General features: G+C 29.7%; 1 protein-coding gene across 1 annotated transcript in view; it reads left to right on the top strand.

Annotated features, from left to right (window-relative positions):
- Window positions 1–10279: 10279 nt before the first annotated feature.
- The window catches only part of LOC118200273 (BCL11 transcription factor A-like), a 202216-nt gene continuing 195951 nt past the window's right edge, over window positions 10280–16544 (top strand). Inside the window, exon 1 of the mRNA XM_035372221.2 lies at window positions 10280–10771. Within this exon, the coding sequence (XP_035228112.1) occupies window positions 10720–10771 (52 nt within the window). The 5' untranslated portion in view covers window positions 10280–10719. The remainder of the gene's footprint in view (window positions 10772–16544) is intronic.

The raw sequence follows: 16544 nt of genomic DNA, 5'->3' as shown, positions 1-16544 counted from the left end.
TTTCATTAAAATCAAACACATTGGGGTCGGTTAACATATAAGGAAAATCCTCCTCTAATTCCGAGGGTTCAACTATCTCCTCGTTGTCAAGGAGCACAATATTCAAAGTTCAGGTCTCTTATGATAAGGTTTTAACATATTAATGTGATACACTTTATTCCCTTCTTGATTCCCTTCAAAACTAACCACATAGTTTGTTTCTGATAATCTTTTCTCTATTTTCCCCGGCCCTTTCCATTGAGGAGCGAGTTTATGGGGTTGGTTCAATGCTAATACTAATACAGAATCTCCTGGCTAGAATTCCCTTTTCACGGCATTTTTGTCATACCATTTCTTCCTTTTGTCTCTCACCTCTTCCATTTTCTCTGTAGCTAATTCTCTACTTTTCTTTACCCTATTGATTAATTCGAAAACATATTCTATTACGGTGTCTTCTTTTTCCTGAGGATCTAACCATTTCTCATACACAAGTGTTCTGAGGTTGGTCCCGTACACTAATTCAGCTGGACTAAATCCTGTACTATCATGCGTTACTGTCCGCAGAGCAAAGAGAGCGGCAGGTACTTGTACTTCCCAATTTGGGACAGCTTCAATACATAGTACCTTTAAGACCCTTTTTATTGACCTATGAAACCGTTCCACAGGATTGCTCTGGGGGTGGTAAACCGAACTTCTGGAAATTTTTATACCAAACCTTTTCAAAAATTCAACGGTTAAGCGACTCATAAAAGATTTTCCTTGATCAGTTTGAACCTCCCTTGGAAAACCCATCCGACTAAATACCTGCAATAGTGCACTTACAACAGATTTCGACGTTATATTCGGTACCGGGACGGCGTCAGGATATTTAGATGCTAAGCACATAACTGTAATAAGATATTTATTACCTTCAGTAGATGTAGGCATAGGCCCGCAAGCATCTACATTAACCTTACTAAAGACTTCCTATATCACAGGTACTATTACCAACGGTGCTTTTTTTTTTTTTTTTTTTTGTCACTTGCTTTACTTACACGTTGACAGGAGTCGCATGTTTTAACGAATTCCTCAATGTCTTTATAACAATTTGGCCAGAAAAAAATGTCTTAGTAACCGGTCTTTTGTTTTCAGAACTCGTAAGTGACCTGAAGTTCCTTCATGACAAATTGCTTTAATTCGCTCTCTGAGGTTTTCTGGAACAACAATTAAATGTTCTTCTCCTCCTAACTTATTTACTTTCTTTTTTACTAAAACCCCATTTTTAATCCCATAACTTGCTTTACTTCCGCTTTTTACTAGTTCTAATAAAGGCGCAAGTTCTTTACTTTTTTGTTGTTCATCAATAAAAGTACTTAAGTCTATTTGAATCGCAGGACTTGTGGGGACACAAAGGTTGACAGGAGGTAATATCTCTCTGTTTTCAGACCTCTCATGAGCAACGTCCTCCTCTTCCAATTCTAACTCATTCTGCTCAGAATTTTGATTCGTCTCACTTAAATTTTCCGCTTCCTTTAATTGTCGTGCTTGAGATCGAGTAACGACCGCATTAACATTACCGACATACGACGAATAATTTTTCTCAGTTCCTCTGAGAAGAGCCGCTGTCTGGTTGCCTAATATATATCGTCCTTGGTCTAAGTGGTCTCCTATAACAGCTGCTTTAGTGGTTACTGTACCCAAATCGCATTCAATATCTACTTCAGCAACAGGTAAACAAGTCATATGATCATCCAACAAATGTCGAACCCACACGTGTTCTCCCTTCATTCGATCTATGTCTACATATTTCTGACAAATAATATCTACCGTTGCTCCTGTATCTCTTAGAATAGGTACTTCAAAACCATTTACTCTTCCATTTAATGTATAGGGATCTAACAGATTCTTCTCTGATCTCCCGCTTATCCGATACAAATCTGCCTTTTGAGTTTTTAATTTAGGGCACTGAGGACGTAAATGGTCAAAAAATCCACATTCATAGCACTGGAGTCTTTTTCTCCTATCAAAATTCAAGTCCGACTTTTTCCCAACATTGCGTGCGTCATCATCTTTTTTTAATTGTGTGCCTTGAGGGTTTTTTCTATTTTTGAAAACGTTACCAGTGGACTGAAAAACACCCATTTGTTTACCTGATATTTTCGTTTTCATTTCACCCAATTTCGTTTTCCCAACCATCGTCTTTTTCGCATCTTCAAATTCCTCTATTTTACCCACCAACAGTTTTGGTGAAGTGATCGTGGCCCATTCATCTATAAAATGTTCCTTAAACTCATTAGGCGTGCGCCTTTTAATCTGATCTACCAACATTAAATCCTTGAGTTGCTCAAATGTTTCGATTTTTAATCCCTTGAGCCACCCATCTAAAAATGTTTTAATTTCGTGATAAAAATCGTACCACATAGAATCCGGATTTTTTTTTAGTCTTAACAAGAAGTTGCCGAAACTTCTCCGCACTTAACTTAAATCTTTTAAGTAGTAATTCTTTAATATGTTGGTAATCTCTAGCCTGTTCTTCAGGCTCCCTAGCAATTATATTATTTACCTCAACCGGAAGGACACCAATGAGATATGACACCCATTGATCCGTGGGCAATTTTAAAACTTTAGCTTGCCTCTCAAAAAGTTCTAAGAATAAACTGATATCATCAGTTTTTAAATTAAACTTGGGCATAAGTTTCTGAAAATTCTGATTAAATACCGCTTCACCTCCAGGTTTAGCAGATTCAGTGTTCTGTTTTGCTTTAAGGCATTCTAGTCCTAACTGTTGCTTTTCAATTTCTTTATTTTGTTGTAGTATCTGAAATTCCCTCTCCCTAGCTTCCTGTTCTAACTGTAATTCTTTCGCTCTTGTTTGCTTCTCTAAGTTTTCCTTTTCTATCCTATCAGTCATAATACTTTCTAACAAATTTTTAACAAATTCTTCCTCATAATTTTTACTATTCGTTATTAAATGTTTTAAATCTATTACTTTCATATCTTCTAAAGCTATTTCCCCCAAGTTCTGAAGCGACAAGGAATAGATCCCTTTTCTTAGCTTTCCCCAAAAACGCCATTTTCGCAAAAGTACTTGTTCAAAACAAATAAGAACTCAAATAGTTATTCACAAATAATACACATAAAAATATATCAGAGATATAAAAAAACACTTTCTTCTTACTTACAAAATTAGGCAAATAAAAATAAAAGGTTAATAAAAGCATTAATCACTGGATTTATTTCCATTCAAACATAAAACGAATAAACAACCTTACTGAATACTTCGTATAAAAAAAAAATAACAAATTCTTTTCATTTAGTACAGCCAGACAGAACAAAAAAAAAAAAAAAAAAAAAAAAAAAAAAAAAAAAAAAAAAAGAAAGAACAGTGGCGCCAATAAATATAAAACCTTTAATTTAATTATCGTTTTCATGACAGATACTTCCGTTAGCAACCACATGGCCAACGCAAATACTACGTAAATTCCATAGGCGCAGGTTTAAATCAGAACACTATTAGAACATTTCTTTACTGCTCAAAGCTTTAAAATTAAAAATGAAATGATAGAATTTAATATTCTACTTATCAGAAAATACACATCATATTAAAATACAGCACTGGTGTGCTTTCATGAGAAAACCAAAGTAACAAGTTTTTAATATATTCCACAACTTATTTCTTTCACAAGAATTTAACATAAATTTTCTTCTAATGACTTAGAAATGAAAATTGCAATATTGCACTGATGTGCTTTCACATATACACAAAATAAATAGTTCAGATTCTATCACACCAATTTATAACGAAATGTTAAACATAAATACACTGATGTGCTGTTTATTTACGGGAATGGATTTTTCCCATTATCATACAAAAGAAAAATATCTCGTTAGATATATAAATGCAACACTTTGATTGTTTAAAAAAAAAAAAAACTCTTATGCACTGACGTGCTATAAAATGCACTGATGTGCTACGTGTTAATGGGAAAATGTTTTCCCGAATATACCACAAAAGGAAAATATCTTGTTAGATATATAAAACAAACACATTGCTTAAACTCGTATGCACTGACGAGCGTACTTCTGCTTTGGAAATTGATTTCCCGAATAAGTAAAAAATAACTACATTATACACTTCAGGCCTGGAAATGAATATTGTGGAGAACACATACCTGGTCTCTTGTCACACAAATCTCGGTGGAACCTCCAATTTTTATTTTCTTTTCCGTCTGTGACGTCGTGGATGCTTCAGTATCAACACTGGTAGTGATGATCCATCACTTTTATTCACACAACGTAACACAGATACAACATTTAATTAATACATTTAGAAAAACTTGAGTACATATCCGAGTTGGTGACACGATCAGAAACGTTAACGAAGATAGCACTCGTCATCACTGGACAAATTTAGTCTCCACACCTCAGCTCGCTGGCGGAGCTTTTCAAACTCTCTCCTGACAGGCGTCTGAACAGAAGTCTCTTCTCTTTACGCATGCGTAATTCTCAGTTAAGTCGTTGCCATTCACAGTTCTTTAAATAAGGTGTTAAAATGAATTATAGTACTCGTAGTGTGATCTCTAGTCGAGAGCATCATAGATCTTTCTAGTAGAGAGTTCAGGAGTTCTTTACAAATTATACGTGGAGTAAGTGCGAAGAATAATAATAAAGTTTAATAATAAAGTTAAAAAGACAGAAAAAGTTGTGTTAGCAGTAGTGATCAGCATCAGATTAGTAACTGTGAGTTCAACGAGATTAAAGAAAACTTTAACAAACTCTGGCGCGGTGCTAAAATCTGAATACTCTTAAATTTCTCTCTCTTTCTCCCCCAGCCCAGAGGAGCAATTTGCCCAGAAAGGCTATTAATTTCAGTTTGGCATTTTGCGTTGATTCACTATAAATGGCGAATCACTTTTTAAATTGTTGTTACCAAATATTAGAGCCCTGTATTATGTTTAAAGAGATTAAGTAATGAAGAATCTGCATAATCTGCTGTTGAACTGAATTTTATGGTTTAAGTGCGAAGGACATGATAATTAATAAATAAAGGTAACACATAAAAGGTAAAAAAAAACTCCCCTTTAGGCTTAATATAAAATATCAAAGCTCTCAGATTTTGTTATTAGTCCAAAGGGGCTTTGTCCCTGCTGGACAATTCTTTTCCTCTTGCGATTTTGCGTCGAATCACTCTGAATGCTCGTTTCCCTTCCCAAACTGTTGCCACCAAATATTATCTCCCTGTATTATATTTAAAAATATTAAATAATGAAGAATCTGCATAAATGTATGTATGTTTCTCGCATTCTAATAAAACAACTATACCTAGAGCCATCAAATTTTGAATATTCTAATCCTACTGAGAATATGGGTACATGGAAGCCCAAATTTGAAATTTGGAATTTGTTTTATTATCGATTTCTTATTTTGTAAAACTTTAACGAATTTTTAATTAACAAACTCTAGGATTTCAAAGCGAGCAATGGCAACGTTGTACAGAAAAGACATTTTTATCTCCAGCGCGTGAGACTTTTTAAGATATGCTCAATTTAAAACTATTTTGCGATATTGCTCTTGAACTGAATTTTATGGTTTAAGTGCGAAGCGCGTGATATTTAATAAATAAAGGTAACAGATAAAATGTTAAAAAAAAACGCTCCTTTGAACGTAATTTAAAATCTGAAACCTTTCAGATATATATATATATATATATTGTTTCATAAGAATAAATTTAATCTTCTTCTAATTTTCCATACTTTAGCCAGTATTTAGTTAAGTTTTGATATACCAATTATATCAAGTTCATTAAACTTTTAATATTTTCTTTCATCAAATTTAAGTTTTATTTAACTTCCTAAAGGAATTTTTGAGAAATTTCTGGGAATTTTTAGAGGTTTTTTAAGGACTTCATTTCAAAAAATTTTGGGAAATTTTACTTTAAAACTTTAATATTAAAACATTTCAGTTTTTCTTAATTACTTTAATTTTTTGCAATTTTCACAAAAAATATCTTTCACTTAAATTTTTTTAACAATTTTCACAATTTTTCAACAGAACACACATTTCAAATTACAAACAGTTTACATTTTTTTCACATACCACTTCACTTTAATTTCCTTCAAGCAAACATACATCTCTTGATTAGCTCAGTTACTTAACTCCCTAAATAATTGATATTACTACCTTTAGGATTTTTAATTTAATTTAATTTAATTAATATTAATATTTACAAAAATTTTTTTACTATAACAAAGATAGCAACTTGACACTCAACTTTACCTACATAAGCGCCATCTATATAATTTGAAGAACACACTTACTTCTCTTTCACAACACTTTTGCAAACCCCAACACTCATATAATAGGTAAGTTAGAATTAAAACTTACTATTTACTTGCTTTAAGTATTTTTTTTTATTATTTTTTATGTAGTATCTAAGTATTTTCTAAATATGAAATTATATTTTTAAATATACATTTATTTAAAAAAAATTTTTGTTTCTTATTTCTTATTGGTTTATATGGATTATGTATAATTCTTTTATAGTTTCTTTTTATTGAAATGCATATTCGTGTAGGGGAAGTTTCTGTAGACAAGGATTTCTAAAATACATTACTTTCTAGATTTTTTTATTATTTTTTAAAGAATTAATTTTAAAAAATTTAATTTTTTAAGAAAAAGTTTAATTCTTGACTTTACTTGCTTGTTTCTCAAAAGACTTAATTAGTATTTTCCTTTTTGAACTTTAATTCTTAAATGTTAATACTTAAATGTAAATTTCTAAGGATACCACTTTATTGGAATTACTTTTGGTTTTGACTTTTACCCTTGCCTGCATGAATGACGAAACACGAATTGAATGATTGGAGAGTTAGGTTTGGAGGCAACTTCCCCTTGATAAGTCTGTCTCCTGCCTACTCTACGATCATTCACATATGCATTTTTTTTAAAAAAATTGTTTAATTTAATTTTAATTTATTAAATTAGTAGATTTATTTTCATGGATAGATTTTGCACTTGATTTGCTTATGCTTCTGAATTTAAATGATATTGTAGATTAGTTCGAGAATTAAATCTTTTACATGTTTGCATATTTAAAAATTATTTTAAATTATTTGGCTTTTTTCTTTTTTTTAGAATTTAAATTTGCTTTTTTTAAATTTTTTTATTTATTTTTTTTTATTTTTTTTACTTTTATACGTATTTGTTAAGAATTTAAATTTGTTTAAATATAAATATATATTATTATTATTATTATTATTATTAATTTATTTGTTTTATCTTATTTTCTTTTAAGCCAAAAGGGCAGTTATTCTCGAAGCATGATTTTGTGTTATTTCACTTTAATATGTTGTTTGACTTTTCATTCGTGTCTGGTGCCGTTAGGAAAAAAAGTAATATATTATTCTTTCTTATTCAATATGTCTGTTATTTATTAACAAATTAAACTGTTTAAAAGTTATAGATGCAGTTCTTAAAAATATTATTTTTTTAGTTTTTAATCTGATTGATTTAAATAAAAATGCGTTTAATTTGATACATCTAATTATAAGCGTCATATATTTTAATAGAATACATTACATACTTTTTAAGTATCCAGAAGATGTATATATCGTTTTCATTTTAATCTAAATGCATATTCATTTAACATCCTATAAAATGTTTTGTTATTCCACCTGGGCCATCTCTATTCGTAATCTCTAATTATAGATCATATTAAACTTTAAAAGAGCCCTCTTCGGCCATCGTTTATAATCTGATTTTTTTTTTTTTAACAATTTAATCAACTCTGTACTGTTATTGTTAAATCTGTTATTGTAATTGCACTTTCATTTCGTATTTCTTTTATTTATGATCTTAATTGATTGTAATCCTTATTGCATAGTTGATTTGCTATTCAAAAAGAACACTTTTCGAAAATAATGAACTAATTCTTTCATTGCAAAATATTACGTTTGCGTTGAAACTCTACGTAACAAAGTACTGCTAATTTTCTACATCTTACAGCAGTTTTTGTTATTTCCAGCTTTTAATTGGAAGAATGCATCTATTTCATTATGTTTTCCTGGAATTTTGAAAATTGTGCTCTGAAGCAAAAATAAAAATAGAATTATTCCATTATAATTACATTTTTTAAGAAATTACTATTCCTCATTATACATTAATGTCAAAAATGCTACTTTTGAGCGTAAGTTAGGTGAAGGAAGTAGTTTGTTTAAAGTTTCGCTTCTAATTAAGGAGTTAGAATTAATAGAGGAAAGAATATACTTCTTGGAGAGAGTGAAATCTATCTCACCGTTTCCCAGAAATGTTTTTCAAGTTACGCCTCTCCACTGTATTAACCAATCAGAAATGCAAGAAGGTGGAGACAACGAGATGTTTCGGTTACGCCTTCTTTGATGACCGGTGAGTTACAGCGCATGACTTCCATAGTACTTACTTTCTATTTATTAATTTTTCTGCTTATTTGCGTCTACAGAAACTTGAGAAAAATTTATTATATAATGATTTTTATTTGGAGCGCTATTTAATAACTTATTTTTACCCCTGCGCTTCATTCCTCTTGTTTCGCAGCATTATGTATTGGGAAATAAATAATCATATATTTCATTTGCGTGTATTAATAGGTATTTTGGTTTTATTTTTGTTATACGCATTAAAAAGATAGTTGCCAAATGTACATAAATTCTTTTTTTAATTTGAATAATCAATTATATTATTTATTAAATAATATTTTTAAAAAGTAAAAAATTAATACACACATACATACATGTTTGTTTGTGTGTGTATGTGTACAAGTTTACAATTATTAAACATTAAGTTCTGTATAAAAATTATTATTTTATAATCCTTAAATTTGTAATTTATTTTCAGGATGCAATTTAAATAAATCAGAAACTCGTACAAATTACGAAACTTTCTTTTCTTTTAAAAGATATTGTAATATTAATGATGATTTTGTAATAATTAATTTTGTTCCTCCAATTAAAGACTAAAAAGTTTAGAAGAAAAATAATATTAATTATTTTGGGATTAATTACCAAATAATTATAATAAATTTTTGTTTAAAGATTTAATAATTTACTACATTGAAAACTAAACAATTTAAGTTTATCGAATGCAAATTATTTGTAAACTTGAGTAATTTAACTGCAGAACCTAACAGTGGCTCTCCTGATATTAGTTTGAAAATTTAATAAATAAGAGAAATAAATTATTTTGTAGCTGGATTTATTTTCTTTTTATTTTGCTATTTATTTATTGGGATGATAACATTATGAATGTACAAAGTTAATTGTCCAATCAAAGGGCAAATTATCATAGCCCCACCAGCGGCCGAGCGGTAAAGTCACTGAACACTGGTAGTTCGGTCCGAATCCCGATAACGGGTTGGCTGCATGGGCGTTTTCGTGGTTTTTCAAATCTGTAACGTGTATACAAGCCAGTTTCCCTCAGAAAGTCCTCCACGAAGGCATCCACCCCCTTAGGCAGATAACCCTAGCATGCTTTGCCATAATTAAATAAACAAACTAAATTATCATAACTTAGTAAAACAGCAACATTTTTTAATATTTATTTACTTAGTTGAATACCGTTTTTCTTCCTCTCTCTCTCCTCTTTATTTTGTTTTGCATGTGTGTGGGTATGTGTATGTGAACTTGTGTATTAAGGAAAGGGAAGAAAGTTTGGAAGAAAAATAAATGAATCATGCAATTTTCAAAAGCAAATGTTTGAATGTAAGAGCTTTTTGAGAAAAAACAATCTGAGAATTTTTTTTAAATATTAAAAAACAACTTTTTTCAGCACCAATTCATATTATTAAGTGCTCCTATTTTATTTTATTGTAACATGTTTGATAAAAAAAAAAAAAATCGCAACATTTTAGAATTAACGAGTACAACGTTAATTCTGCGCGCTCTTTAGTAAGTAAATTGTGACAAATCCCATGAGAGCTTTTCACCACTAAAAAGCTTTGTGTTGAAACCTATTAATTTCATTACAATAAAAAAAAAAAAAAAAAAAAACCATCACATTCGTTCATTTTTTCCATGAATATAATTACAGATTTTATACCACCTTGAGTGGACAATAATGTTTTCCTGATTAATTTTAAAATACTGCTAATCCTATCATACTTTCATTTGCCCTTGCTTAACCTTTATTAAAACTGCGAAAACGGACCACTGCTCTGTGACACCCTTATGATGTAAGATGAGGCAGGAGAGCAGCACTAACTCCCCCCTGAGACACTTCCGCCACCCCGCGCATGACGTCACAAGGGGAGTCCCGCCGCTAAGTGAGTGACTGGAGTTGGAGAGAAGGATCATTATCAACACACAGACGGCCTGCGGTCGCCGCGGGAGAAGGGTAACTTAGACTCGGCAAGCTACCGTGACCAGTGACGGCAGGAAAAGTTGCGCCATCCCTCCCTTTAAACCGATCTACCTCAAAATAGGCTTAGCGCTCAGACTACCGGGACGACTGACAGTTGTTTTGATTTATTTTCATTGCCATTCGAAGGTTTTCAATTTTTACTGAAATAAACATGAGTATCCTTTGACTCTTAAATGTGACATCGCATACAAGAAAGCAGGTGCAGACGATAAATTTACTACCCAGCATGCCGTAGCGGCAGCCATGTTTGTTGCTCTTTGTTGTGTGCGGCGAAAGTGAACTAACTATTATGCATGAAAGGATTTTCATGTGATATCTTTTAAAATACCACATGTGAAAAAAGAAAGGGAAAAAATAGTAGTAGATGAAATGTCACGAAGGAAGCAAGAAAAGCCGCAACCAAGAAAAAATTTAATAAAAGGTAAGTACTTTTTTAATGTCTTCCTTAAAAAAAAGGGGGGGAAAGAAAATAGCGGGAAAGTACCTCTAATCAAACTTCTAGACAATTTTTTTTCGGGAGGGGTGGGGGGCGGATATATACGCATTTTTTATTTATTTATTTTCTTCTTCTGTATTGTCTGGTAATAGCTTCATAAAGCATTTTCTCCACGGGTTGTTTAAAAATATCATTTCTGTGATTAATGTATATCGAAATAAAGTCGAGAAGAATGTTTATTATTATTATTATATAGGCATATATTATGCGTTTTGAGAGCTATAATAATGCATTATATGTGCTCCGTTTTTTTTTTTTTGTTTTGATTTATTAAAAAAAACTTTTTATGAATTTTTAAAGTTTTTATTAGCATAAATTATTTTATAAGCGCAGCTATTTTACTTATTATTTTGGTAGCAGATTTTCGCTCTTTAAAATTTAAATTTAAGTAGTAAAAAAATGAAAATTTAAGAAAAATTCTGGAAAAAAAAAAAAAAAAAAAAACGAAATCGGAAGTATCTGTCAACTTTTGTTTTTATAAATGAATCTGGCAGATAAATTTTTTGTCAGATATTTATACTACTTTAGTTGTTCCGATGGCATGAAAATGGATATAAGCGTTTATTCATAATTAAAGAATATAGTTTTGTGTGTTTTTAATTTAATATATAATTTTTTAAATTTGCAAATCGATACAAATAGTTTCTTTTATTATTATTTATATATAATTAAATTAATTATTTATATTATTATTTTCAAAACAAATATTGGGCGCCCAGCCGAGGAAACTGCCGGCTTGAGTGTGGTTCCTTTCAATCTTGGAAATCTAAAATCTTGACATCTAATCGTAAATTTAAAGAAGTTCATTAATTTGATTTATAACTTAATTATTTATTAATTTAATTTGTATGTGTTTATCGTTAATTGCAATTCAAGGACTATGACATCCTCATAATACACCTCTTCAAATAATAACTCCGAAATTTTTTGCTGTTTCTTTATAGTGGTAATTCTTCGAAATGTGAAATTATTCCATTTCTTGTAATGAATGTATACAGTATACAAATAAGTCTTTTTTTTTTTTTTTTATCTAATACTTCTAAATATTGCTTCTGTTATTTAAAAAAAAAAAAAAAAAAAGATATCGGCAAATATTTTTAGTTTATTTACTTGAATACAATGCTTCTATTTTTTGCCTAGATTAGAAAATCATTAAAAAATATTTGAAATTAATATGAATATAGACTAGGAAGTTTTATTATTACTTATGCTAATTATCTATAAAATCTGTGACCTAGCAATGTTTTAATCAAAAGGTTAAACCAAATAAAATAGATAAATGTATGAAATTTTTTGCAATAAGCAATATTATTTGCTTTTCATGATTATTCTATGCAAAGAACTTCTGCATTACTATGTTAGTTGAAACATTAAAATGTTCGTTGTAATTCTTAAAGCGTGCGTCTGCAAATGCATGAGTATTTTGTAATAAATGTGTACATATTTACATACATAATTCTTAAATTATAATTGCATATTTGAAAAAAAAAAAAATTTACCTGAATAGTTTTGCAAATATATTTCTTCTTGAAATACAGTGGAGATTCTTAGTTCTTCTTTTAGTGCCAATTTATATGGCAGTATTTATTCGTTTATTATTATTATAATAATAAAACGCTGAAAAGTATTTAATTTTGAACCGCATAGCTACCTTTGTAAGAATTGAATATGTTTCTGTGTGTTCGCGAATAACAAATTCGTAAAACCATGTCATAATTCAGTAATATGTGGTCTTTTATTTAAAATGAGGTCATGAAACGTGCTTTCTTCTCTTTTCTTTGGTCCCTCTAAAGCGAAACACTTTTAATATGAATTGGCTAAGTACTGCGTGATTTCTTCAGTATGAATTTTTTTAACTTACGATATTTCATAAATGCATGTTTATATTATTGAATATGTGAGTTTTATCGCTGCACATGTTTAATAATTAAAAATTTTCCGTTATAGTAACAAAAGATGTAATACTTATTTTATGACCAGATATATATTTCTGCGAAATTAGTGTGTTTTTTAAATTAAAAAAACTTTTTAAAATTTATGCATATACTTAAATTTAATCTCTAGAAATACAGGATTTTTATTTTTAGGAATAACTATTTTAGCTTATGAATGAATGAATAAATAAATGTACAAAATTATAATTATATATTTTTATCTATCTGTTAAATCAGTTATTTTCTTTGCAAAAATAATAATTTATGAGTTTTCCCTCCTTATTAACAGTCAGTCGTAGTATATTTAAAGTAATCAACAATGTGATTTATCTTTTCGTTCATTTCAGTAGGCATTTTTAAATAATGTATTTCTAACAGTAGCTTAAATTTCTCATATAAAACAAAGTTGGTAAATATGCTTTTGATTGATTAAATAAAACCTTATCTCCTCAAAGCAAAATTAAATTGCAGCCGGAGTTACGAACAATTAATAACCGCGTAACGTGACAGCAGAACCATTTCCTATATCTAGCAAAGGAGAATGTCACGTACAAAGAAGCTCTGTGGGGGAGAAATCAAAATTGCGTTGAGTGCGGAAATTCAAAACAGGTAGGATTAAGATGACTTGTCAGGGAAAAGGGGAAATTTACATGAAAATGCTCTTTGCGTGCAAGAGAGAAAAGACTCTTTTCGGACTTAGCAAAGCGATACTAGGATATGCAGTAATTCTGGATTCTTACTTGCTTAGTCTTCTCTTGGCAACAGCTTCAAGAGATTTAGGTTTGCAATTAATTAAGGTAGACTTTTACTGTATAGTGGCTTTTCATCATGTGAAGAATTTGTTTTTCGTCATGCGATTTGTGTTTCGTATGAATGGAAATCTCTTTAGGTTCTCTTTTCAGACAAGTGTTCTGTCTTGTTCGTATATACACCAAATATTTAGTGGGATGAAAATGTTTTGCTTAGATTTTGTTTTATATGCATTATGTAAAATTATTCCTCAGCAGAGCTATAATTTTAGAGATGGATTTAGTGCTAAATTTAGGGAAAGTTTAAATTTTTCTAATATTGGGAAGTCCATATTGTTTATTTTTAAACAATAACATTTTACAATACAGAAATAATATTTCTGTTATTTTAAAAATAAACAATAAAAATAAAATCTAAGTAATGCGTAATTTATGTTTAAAATAACAAATAGATTACATTTAAAACAATATTTCTATAACTTTAATTGTAGACTTTCAACTTTAAACTACAATTATTAGTGTAGGTTGAAAAGTTAATGCTTTCATCAAATTTCTATATCATGTGTAAAAATTGCGTTTGTATTTCAAGAATGAAATGATGTTTAGCTATTATAAAAGCACTGGCAAGTTTTAAACATGTTTCTCTATATTTAATTATGTGATTGAAAGTTTTAAAGAATAGTCATATTAATCCCTCCTTAAAAAGCATATTTTCTTTGCTTTATTCTTTATTATATGCAAGAGAACGTTTTAGAATCATAACTAGTAAAAAAGTGAATGGGAATCGCTTTAAAGTTTTTCTTCTTACCTTGGATTCCAAAAACTTGATACTATGTAACAGTTCTTGCTGTGAAGTTTTAATCTAAAAGTACGTAAGTAGTAAATATTTTAGTCCTAGTCCGCACACTATTTATTTAAAATATATTTGTACAAGAATTGTTTTGATTAAAACCGCTACATGTATGCAGATAAAGCCAGATATACAAGGTATAAAATTTTAACTACTTTCCTTTTTTAGAGGGGGGAGAACCTTTTTATGCTTTTTTTATTTAGCACATTCCCCCTTACTGTGCCAAATTCTGCTTCTATCTATTTTTAATGTATCAGCTCTCATTAGCAACGTCTTTCTTTGAACAATCTATGCTATGGCTTCAATATAAGTTTTCATCTTTGCTCTTAGTTTGTTTGCGTAAATGCTGTATGATGTTTAAGAGAAAGGAAAGAGAAAATAAATGTTGTTGAGTTAAAATTTTTTGCTGTTGGTTCATTCTTGGACTAGTTCTTTTCGGATATTAACTACTTCAATGAAAAAAAAAAAAAAAAAACTAGTATAATACAAAGAAATGAATGTTTCTAATATCCGTCATTTATAGAACATTTGTGTAGAACAGAACAATAAAAGTATGCACCATAAAAACTTTAATCTTCAAAATAATCCAAAATCAGTAAATTGTAAGAGAGAGCTTTTAATGTGTAATAACGTGACTGATAGAGTTATGCATAAAATTACGCTTAATTTTCCTGAGAGCCTTTTTTTTTTTTTTAGTTACATTTACGAGACAGGGGTGACAGTAATTAATATTGAGCAATAAACAGTAATTAATGACAGTAATTAATATTGAGCCTAAAAATGAGACTGTGTCGTAGAAACAGCAAATCTATAAAAGGAATCATTGATATACTACTTGTATATGATTGCATAGCACTTTTTCGTATTTCTGTGTATACCTTGTAACTTCAGATATTCCACTTATGAAAAATGTTGAATATGAAGTCTGGATCATTCCTCCCGAAAATCTAGCACTTATTGTTTCATTTTAGCCTTCGCTGAAAGAGGAATGTCTGATGCTGCATGCAAACCTATCCAGCATAACTAAAGCTAACTAAAACGCGTGTCTTTTCTTCAGAATAGGAGTAATGTTACTGCATAATAAGCCAGCATAATTTTGATCATAATTCGAAAACGGAACTGTGTAGTATTTAGAGCCCTTAAGGTACAGCGCCGTCTAGTGGCTCTAACTGCAACTAAAAATATGCTTCCTTAGTATTCTTTTTTTTAGTTCTTTAAAAAACAGGGGGAAAGGGGGGAAAAACCTTTGATTTTAAAAAATCGTATTAATTGTGATTTTATATACTTTTAATCTCCCACGCGCAGATAATTTTTAAATCGCCAAGTAAATAAAAAATAGGTGGAAAAGTGTCTTTCTGTATCAAAGAGCGGAGGTAGCTAATTTAAAAACCAAAAGGAATGATTTAAATAACAATTAAATCAAAACCTCTTCACCAAAAAATCAGTTTAAGAAATCGAAGTTGGGAGGAGCAGAAATTGAATATTCTAATAAATAAAGTGATGGTTTATTTTAATTTTGCTTAATTTATTTTCATATATATAACAATTTAAAAAAATTTGAAATTCACTCCCGTCGGAGAAAAACGCAGTAGTTTATGTAAATGATATATATTTCGAAGTAATATACATGCCGAAAAATATGAAGTTTAAATATATATATAATGCCAGTTTTGAAAACAGACATTCTCAAACTGCAAAAAATATCACAATAAAGGCAAAGGTCTTATTCCCAACATACATTATGAAATATAATTGTTATCCAATATATTTGCCACTTCTCGATTGGTGCAGGAATAAACAAATCTCAGATTATTTATGCATGCAAATATTCATCCATTCAATTTTTTATTCTATTATATTTATTTATTTATGTATTTTTAAGATTAAATATCTATCAAGAGTATATTACTTTTCACTTAAAAATAAGTAAGTGAATTTTATTTCTATATTGATTTAATATATAAAATATATAAACAGAAATTCTACTATTCTGTTATTGTAAAATTGTCTCTCAGAGGTCATTACTGTATATTGAAATCTTAATCGAACTTCCACTTTGTCGAATAGAAATCTTAGTCCCTTCACTTCAAACTGAAGCTTTTGTCCACATGAAACATTTTTGTGAAACATTCTTATGAAACATTTTTATGATATTATCAGTCTGT

Source organism: Stegodyphus dumicola, chromosome 4 (genome assembly GCF_044657685.1).
Source record: "Stegodyphus dumicola isolate Sdum_Otavi_A_Nest chromosome 4, ASM4465768v1".
NCBI lineage: Eukaryota > Metazoa > Arthropoda > Arachnida > Araneae > Eresidae > Stegodyphus > Stegodyphus dumicola.
The sequence above is the reverse complement of the archived record's forward strand: the minus strand, read 5'-3'. Positions and strand labels throughout refer to the sequence as shown.